Genomic DNA, 8805 nt, shown 5'->3' with positions numbered 1-8805 from the left:
ACATGATATGTAGGGGATAAAGTGGCATTGAGAGGGTCTGCTGGATTAGGAATCCTGGGTTTCCAGCCTTGGACTTTGTCCCCTTCCCTTCTAACTGACATTTCTCCACACTTTAACCCAGCCACACAGCCCTTCTATGCCAGCTTGCTGCTGCCCCAAATAACCCCCCTGTCTCCCCTTACAGCCATATGGCAGAAGTATTTGTCCACGTGCCGTTACCACATCACCTGGCATGGAACAGACGTGCATTTTCCTGTAGCACATGGGTATGGGGAGCAAGGGACTCCTGACCCCCTGTCCTTCATGTCCTTCTTTGCACTATACAGCTTAAATGCTGCCTGTTTGCTCCCAGGGGACTCCATTTTGACTCTCTTTAGGGGTCACTTTTCTGCAGGACCTCACTGAAAAAACACCCATCACCTCTGCATTTTACTCGGGTGTCCTCCCACCCGAGGACATGTGGCAAGGAGCCACAGGAGCGGGGACCCATCCTAAGCCAGCCTGGCACACTGCCCGTCACCTTGAGGCAGAGGCAAGGCACCTCCTGGCTGGCAATGAGCATGAAACCCCTTTTTAGGTGATATCCATGAATCAGCATCCTGCTGCCTCCGGTCACTGTCATCAGGAGGGAACGAGAAGCCCCGGATGTCCTCAGAACCTCTCTGAGGAGGTTCCGGTGGGGAACTCTCTCGGATTAGGGAATCCTTTATCTCTGGCTTATATAAGTCCCCGGGTCTCCTTTTATGGTTGGCTTTTCCTGCTTTGTCAAGAGCGGAGAACAAATGTGGCTTCATCTGCGCTTGTGGGTTGGCTAACCGATTAAGCATCTGATTCAAGCTAAGTACGGAACAGGCTTTTGATGGGCGGATTTAATTCGGTGTAAAAACCAGGATGCCATCCCCCTCCCTGACCGAATATTCCCAAGATAGAGGTCGGTCTGCTGCAATTAAGCACTGGGGATGACTCCCACCCACCAGTGGTTTAGAAAGTCCAGAGTGCCCCAATTTGCCCTGAAGTGTCTCCTTTGAGTGCTTCCCCCTCTCCTTCCCCCCTCCTCTTTTTTCTTTTCCTCTCTCTCACCTTTTTTTTTTTTTTTTTTCTTCCCTGCTGAATTTCCACCGTTTCCAAGCGCGTGCAATAGGAGTGAGCAGCTCTGTGTGTGTGTGTGTGTGTGTGCATGTGAGGGCGTGCGGGGGGCCCGTGGGCATCTGGCTTGGGGTGACACACCGAATTCCTCCTCATCTCCCCCCCCTCCGAGCCCTGCCAGGGGAAGCATGCTAATGATGACCTTGCTGAGTAAATAGTTGTGGAATGAATAAGTGTTTTTCCTGCAATCCGAAAGGCGGAAGGTGCGATTACTCATCCATCTCTCCAACTGTCTCCAGCACCTTTCAAGTGCATCTCGCGTCGAGTCTGGGGGCGTACGCGAGGGGGTGGGAAGCGAGGGGAGGCTGCCAAGATCTGGGTTGCCACAGACACCGGCCTCGCTTCTCCTCCAATGAACGCTGTGCCGAGAGTGCGGGAGGAGGCAGGGCACCACCCACATGTTGAGCTGTGCGGGGTATAAGTAGATGGAAGTGCCTGGACTAGTGGCAGTTCAGACAGGGAAGAGAAGCAGCTCTTTGCATCTCTAGTGAAAGCGCTTTTGACTCGCCAAGTTTACCGGAGAAGAAATCATCAGGATTTCTTTTTTTTTTTTTCTTTTCTTTTCTTTTTTTTTTTTTTTCTTTCTTTTGCGGCAGCTTCCAGCCTCTGTGTGCATCGCTGTGTGTTTCAACCGAGCGGGGACTCTTCGTCGTTCGAGATTCTCAGCTCCGGACGAGCAGGTAGCAGGCACGCGTTTGGGGCTGGACATCTTAGCCAACTCCTCTCCTCATTCCTGGAGGATCCTGGCTCTCTCTGGGACACCCTGAGCACGTGAGACAGGCGTTTCCAGCAGGGCACCGGGAGAAATTTGCCTACAACTCTCTCTGAGATCCACGGGGACCGAACAGCTCACTCTGCGGTGATATCTGATTTGGTTGTGTTTGTGTCAAAAAGTCCTTTGAGGGGGGTTTAGAAGTCTCTGTGTGTCTTTCGGGAAGTGTTGCGGTGGGGGTTTTGAGAGCAGGCTCTAGTGCCGGGGCTTACAACCCAGTTTTTTTCTGTGTTTGACACTTGTACGGTAGGAGCCATGCAGCTGGATAATGTCACCAACGCGGGCATCCACTCCTTCCAGGGGCACCGTGGAGTGGCCAACAAGCCCAATGTGATCCTTCAGATAGGGAAATGCAGGGCGGAAATGTTGGAGCACGTCAGGAGGACCCACCGGCACCTCCTGTCTGAGGTCTCCAAGCAGGTGGAGCGCGAGCTGAAGGGCTTGCAGAAATCAGTGGGGAAGTTAGAGAACAACTTAGAGGACCACGTCCCGACCGATAACCAGAGATGGAAGAAGTCCATCAAGGCCTGCCTGGCCAGGTGCCAGGAGACCATCGCCCATCTGGAGAGATGGGTCAAGAGAGAGATGAATGTTTGGAAGGAGGTCTTTTTCCGTCTGGAGAAGTGGGCGGACCGCCTGGAGTCCATGGGGGGCAAATATTGCCCTGGGGAACATGGCAAGCAGACTGTGTCCGTTGGGGTGGGAGGCCCAGAGATAAGGCCAAGCGAGGGGGAGATTTATGACTATGCCCTTGATATGAGCCAAATGTATGCGCTGACCCCTCCTCCTGGGGAGGTGCCCAGCATCCCCCAGGGCCATGATTCCTACCAGTGGGTCTCCGTGTCTGAGGAGGCTCCAGCATCCCCAGTGGAGACCCAGGTCTTTGAGGATCCCCGGGAGTTTCTGAGCCACTTGGAGGAATACTTAAAGCAGGTGGGTGGGACAGAGGAGTACTGGCTGTCTCAGATCCAGAACCACATGAACGGCCCAGCTAAAAAGTGGTGGGAATACAAACAGGACTCCGTCAAGAACTGGGTTGAGTTCAAGAAGGAGTTCCTGCAGTACAGCGAGGGGACTCTGACTAGGGATGCTATCAAAAGGGAGCTGGATCTACCCCAGAAAGAGGGGGAGCCCCTGGACCAGTTCCTCTGGCGCAAGAGAGACTTGTACCAGACCCTGTATGTTGATGCCGATGAGGAGGAGATCATCCAGTATGTGGTAGGCACCCTCCAGCCCAAACTCAAGCGCTTCTTGAGTTACCCCTTGCCCAAGACCTTAGAGCAGCTGATCCAAAGAGGGAAGGAAGTCCAAGGCAACATGGACCACTCCGACGAGCCCAGCCCACAAAGGACCCCCGAAATTCAATCAGGGGACTCTGTAGAGAGCATGCCTCCCTCAACCACCGCCAGCCCCGTGCCGAGCAATGGGACACAACCCGAGCCCCCTAGCCCTCCAGCTACTGTCATATGAGCTAGTCCGGCGGAGATGGCAATCTGGGTTACGTGAACGGGAGAAGGGGGCGTATTTAGGAAGCTTCTCCTTGGAGAGAGGTTCCGGCTGAGCCGCGACACGAGGTGAGCTCAGTCCAACAGCCCATAGCAAAGGAATCAACTTTGCTTGTGGGGGGAGGGAGGCAAAGGGGGAGAGGCAACCTTAGGATGTGGTTGCCCACCTCACCCAAGCCACGCCACACGGTGGTGCCGGGGATGCTGCTTGCACCACTGTGGGGGACGGACAATTTTATAAGACCCATGACAAGAAACCAGAGACAATTCCCAACTTCAGAAGCAGCCGCTTGGCACTGGCGGCTTTCAAGGACTTCTGACGAGTACAGCTATTGGCTGAGGGTTCCTACCCATCTGGATCTCTCCTCCTTCTCCCCTCCCTCTCGTGAAGAGGTTCTGAGAGGACATCTTTCTTTTGACCCTCGCCCATTTCCAATTTACCGCTGGGCTTTTTTTTTTTTTTTTTTTTTTTTTTTTTACTTGGCAATCTCCTGTTCTGTCTCGCTTTAAAGGATAAAAGATTTTTATTTATTTATTTATTTTGTTTAATTAAGAGGAAACCTGATGACTTCAGGAAATGAGAACCTTAAGAATCTGGGCAATGTTTAGTGTTTTTAATTTCGGTGCACCCAATACCTGCTTTAATGTTTTTCCTCCCAAGAGGCTGGTTTACTCCTTATCTTAGTTTCTGCTCACTCCAATCAAGGCTACTGCAGTGCAGTAGCAAATTTCACCCTTTCTCTGCGCATTACACTGTGCATTCAGCAGTAAACAGAGTTCCAAATTAAATTCTGGGTTATTTTATTGGAGGGAGAATGAGTCTCCTTTCAGAGAAGAGAGGGTGTCAAGGTGGAGAAAGAAAGCAAGCACCAGAGCTATTTTGAGAGGGGGGGGGGGGGGGGGAGTTAGGGGAAACAAATCCTTATACTTTGAATGAAACAAACAAACACAGCCAAAATTCAGAGCAAAATATCCCCAGAGCAGTGAATTGTGTCCATGCTGATGTGTGGAGACAACAGGAACTTTTGCCATATAAAAGCAAATCAAAGTGAAGAGAGGAGCTGTGTCCCAGCACAGCCTCAGCCTGTGCATCATGAAGAAGAATTTCTGCTTTCACAGACAGACTGAAATGGTCTTGGAAAGCCTGGCACCTCTGTCATCTGAGGAGAAAGAGCTGCCTGTTCACACAGAATTTTCTACAACAGCCCCTTTGCCATGGATGGAGATGGACTTGGACTCAGTGATATTTGCCATGGTGCGACAGCAATGCTCAGTGTCTGCCTTGCTTTGATCAAGGTATGATAGGACTTTGAGAAGAAATTGCTGTAAAATGCAGGAAGTTTGGCTCTTCAAAACCTCGAGGCTGGACACATCTTGAGCATCATCTGCATTCACCACCAGACCAAATAAGCAACACCTCTGCAGGAGATACATCAGGGATGCAGTGACAGGAGTGTCCCTGGGATGTCCCTGGCACTACAACAGCAGCGATGTGTGACACCATCAGCTTGGAAAGCCTTTGGCATGCCTCCTTCCAAGAGGCTGAAGGTAAGACAACTTTCTGATGTTGTCCTCTCTGCACTCTTCAGGCCTAAATTAACCTTAGCCTGTCTAGTAGGATAAATGGGACAGGAGCACTGTATGTGGCAGACTAAGGCATGGAGGAAAGGGAGGGACAACCAAAGGGAAATAAAAGACAGTGGATAGGAAAAGTTTCCAAACAGGATAGCATCTTACACTTTCTAATTAATAGAGGGAGGGAATGGGAAGGAACTGGCCCATGAAGCCGTGGGCTTGAGTACCCAGCAGTGACAACACATCACAGCCCAAAGGAGAGGCACCTCTGCTCTCCATCCTTGCCTAGAAGTGAGTCAGTGTCAGGAGGAGTGAGGGCTCTCCCCTCACTTGTTCAGAGTGAGTTAGCTTGCAGTGGCTGTGTCTGCAGAAAGAAGGGAGCAGTTCTCACCAATGACCTGGGAATGAGTGGTGGAGGAGTGGGTGTCAGTGCTGAGGATGAGCTGGCCGTGCATTACAAGCATTATCTTCTCTTGATTACAGTGACTCACTCAGAGCCTCCTCTGAGAAGAAATCACTTCATGGTGCTCAGGTCTCGGAAGGAAAGCCAAAGAGAAAAGACTTCAAAACCAAGGATTCAACATGGGACCTGCTGCCAGGATCCCCAGCTGCCGAGTGCCAGATCCTCTGCCTGACTGAAAGCCTGGCACAGGTAATTACCTCCCATCTTACCCCAGAGAGCCTTTCTTAGCCTCCCCAGTGTCCTCAGGCAAGATATGGGATAGCTCAGGTCTTGGGGCTGGTCTTGGGACCTCAGGCCCGATGGCTACAAGGGGCTGGCACCATCAGATAGGCGGGATTTCAGCTTAATGTGGGAACACAAGCACCAGCCCCAGTGATCAGTGTTCTGGGGACAGAGCGTGTCCTGCCTTCCTTTCTGCTGGACCTCTGGCAATCCTTAGATACCACTGCCTAGTGGGACCTCCGGGCCTCAGGCACCTGGTGGGCACACCAGTTGAATATTAACTTATATCCTGAAAAATCCCCTGTATTCTCTGTAAAACTTCTTTGGAGACTTTGGAAATCTAACCTGAGCTGCTCCATTTATTTATTTTTTTTTCTCTAACAGAGATTCCTGCTGCTGTTGCTGAGTTTCCTCCTCTGTGCCCAAGACACCTGCTTTCCCAGGTGAAAAGCAAGCACTGCTGGAAGACAGAGGGCAAAATGTGCACCAAAGAGCCAACCATGCCGTGCAATGTTGTATTCAAGATGCTGAGAGCCGGAATGAAAGCGGGAGCCACTTCCAACAGGGCGAAGAAAAGGCTGAGCTGGTTCAACTAGTCCAAGAGCAGAAGAAAGTGCTGAGAAAGAAAAGAGAAACCAAGAGAAAAGATAAACCAAGAGAACCAGGTCTGGGCTTTGGGGACAGCAAGGATGCTGGACTTGTACTGACTGTGTGTCGAGATGATGCCATACCTCTGCAGTTTGGGGCCACTGGGACTCACCTAAAGAAATCTTCACTAGATTAACAGATTAAAACAACAACAAAAAAAACTTTCCTGATTAACTTTGCCAAATGACTGACCCTCCCTAGGCTACGAACCCTCCATGCTGTTAAGGCTGTAACTCATATTTCCTGAGTCGAGGGTCGCTTCATTTCATGCGGGTATCAGTTTTCAAACCTCAAACAGCTCTGGAGGTTCGGAGAAGCATCCTGGGGTCCAGATGCTTGTCTGAACTACTTGAGCCTGCACAACTGGGCCAGCTGTCTTGCCAAAAGGGACACTTGTGAGACAGCAGGCGCTTCCTGGATCTGCATGGGCCAGAGTTACTGCAAGAAGCGGTGCTCTTGTGGTGGCTTTGGCGTGACTGCTTCCATACAGACCCAGGGAGCACAAAAGGTGCACAAGAGACAACAGCTAGAGTGAGTTGAACCAAGCCTTTTTGCAAGACAGTTTTGGTTCACATCTCATTTGAAGGGATCCTGTTGGTTCCTCTCTCTTCCAGAGCCAAGGGTCCTGGGTATGCGTGTGCTTGTCAGTGCGGGTGTGCATGTGTCGAGCGATCAGATCCACTTAACCAAATTCTGGGGAGTTTTGTTGCATTTGAACCAAGCCAGTGGGATGTCATGCACATTCCAACATTGCTCAGCCAAAAATGTTCAGGACCAGAAAATTATGTGAAACCATGTAAAAACAGACTTCATAGGTATCATCCCAAGGTCAAAATGAAGTTTGATTTTGAGGTGCTTAATTTCCACAGTCCCTCTCAAGGGATCTGACTGCCTCAATGGGTATTTTCAATGTCCATAGACTTTCCTGCCTTTTCTATGAGTTATCCTGCCTGAACTACTTGATTATATGGTCCTGAGCTTTGTACATTTTCCACTGACTTTGTGGAGTGTGCACAACTGAACGCCCTTGGCTGGTTTTATTTCAGTTATTGCTCCTAGCTGATTGGAGCTTTACTTGTAGCACCCTGGTTTATATTACCAGCTTCTCCAGGAAGGACTGGTAGTTTGTTTTCCTGGGGTAGAGTCACGTGAATGAAGAAGTGTGTATGTGCTGTGTCTGTGAAACTTTAGCAGATTTCAACCACTGGAGATTTTCTTTTTTTTTCCTTAGGTAATTTTACATTTGACTCTGACAGAACTACTTTAGAGTTTTTATTTTTACTAGAAATATTAGTAATTCAAACAACCTTGTACAAAAGGCAAACTCACTGAATGACTACAGGTTGTAGGGGTTGAAGCCAAAAGGTCTTTGTAAGCCGACATCACTTGCCCTAGATCTGACTGTATCAGGCAGTTATTCCTCATGTGTCATGTTGGAGTTACAAGATCACACCAAGCCACTAGAACCTGTCAATAGAATAGTGCTACACTTTATTTGCTATTGTAGCAAAGCCTTTTGTAGATTTATACAATAAAACTTTGAAATATCTGCTTCAATTGCTTTGTGCCTTGCTTTTTGGTCTTTCTGTCTTGGTTCATGGGGGACTCAAGTATCTATAGCACTCTGAAGATGTATTCTCAGTTGTTTGGGCTTATTTGAGTCATAAAATCTCACTTCTCAGCAAAAGCAGATGCCTAACATCAAAATGAAAAGTACTGGGCCTTTGGAGAGGACGGTTTGGATGTGGATATGGAGGTGTTTTAAGAGGGGTTGTTTAGCCTCTCAGATTAAGCCAGGTGGTGGCCCAGGAGGCTGGGAGACACAGGACTGGATTGTTCAGGGCTTTTTGGGTACAGCTAAGAGAAAGTCAAACAAAACATAGATCAATCACATTCATACCCATTCCTGAAAGGTAATTTGCATGGATGAGCAAGTTGGGGCAAGGTAAAGAAACTGCTAGGCCTGAATCAGCTCTACCTGATATCCAAAGGGACCTTAGCAGTCAGAAGAGCCAGCACTCAGCAGCACAGATGTCCTGGAGCTGTTATCAGGCTAGCACTTTGCTGCATGATGTATTCCCCTACAGCAGGGATATTTTCAATTCCTTGGGTTCTTTACCTATAAAATACCTCCAGGTCACCAGGACTAGGGGAAGGCAACTTGGCAGGGGAGATAGCTCAGAGAGTTTTGAACTGAATTGAGTATTTCTGCAATGCGCTGGACTCAAAGATCTGGCCCCAAAGACCTTCATCCCTTCTGCTCTACCTCTGCACATCCCTTCTCTTCTGAAAATGTTTTGCTAAATCAGGTGGATTTAGCCCCCACTCCCTGCTCTGCCCCTAGTCTCCTCCAAGCAAGGAGGACTCTAGGACTAACAGAGTGTGGTGCGTGTTGTAGCTGGTAGCATGCACTTGGATTGGTCAATAGGAGAAAGACTCATTTATTTCACAACAGGCACTAAAATGTGTATTGC

General features: G+C 49.4%; 1 protein-coding gene across 1 annotated transcript; it reads left to right on the top strand.

Annotated features, from left to right (window-relative positions):
- The first annotated feature begins 1584 nt into the window (after positions 1-1584).
- On the top strand, positions 1585-7888 carry ARC (activity regulated cytoskeleton associated protein). Its single transcript, XM_035319052.1, has 3 exons — positions 1585-4971; positions 5482-5650; positions 6068-7888. Exon 1 carries the CDS (start codon positions 2174-2176, stop codon positions 3386-3388), a length of 1215 nt encoding a protein of 404 aa, XP_035174943.1. The 5' UTR covers positions 1585-2173; the 3' UTR covers positions 3389-4971; positions 5482-5650; positions 6068-7888.
- Positions 7889-8805: the final 917 nt, after the last annotated feature.

The sequence above is a fragment of the Oxyura jamaicensis genome, chromosome 2 (assembly GCF_011077185.1).
Source record: "Oxyura jamaicensis isolate SHBP4307 breed ruddy duck chromosome 2, BPBGC_Ojam_1.0, whole genome shotgun sequence".
Classification (NCBI taxonomy): Eukaryota; Metazoa; Chordata; class Aves; order Anseriformes; family Anatidae; genus Oxyura; species Oxyura jamaicensis.
The sequence above is the reverse complement of the archived record's forward strand: the minus strand, read 5'-3'. Positions and strand labels throughout refer to the sequence as shown.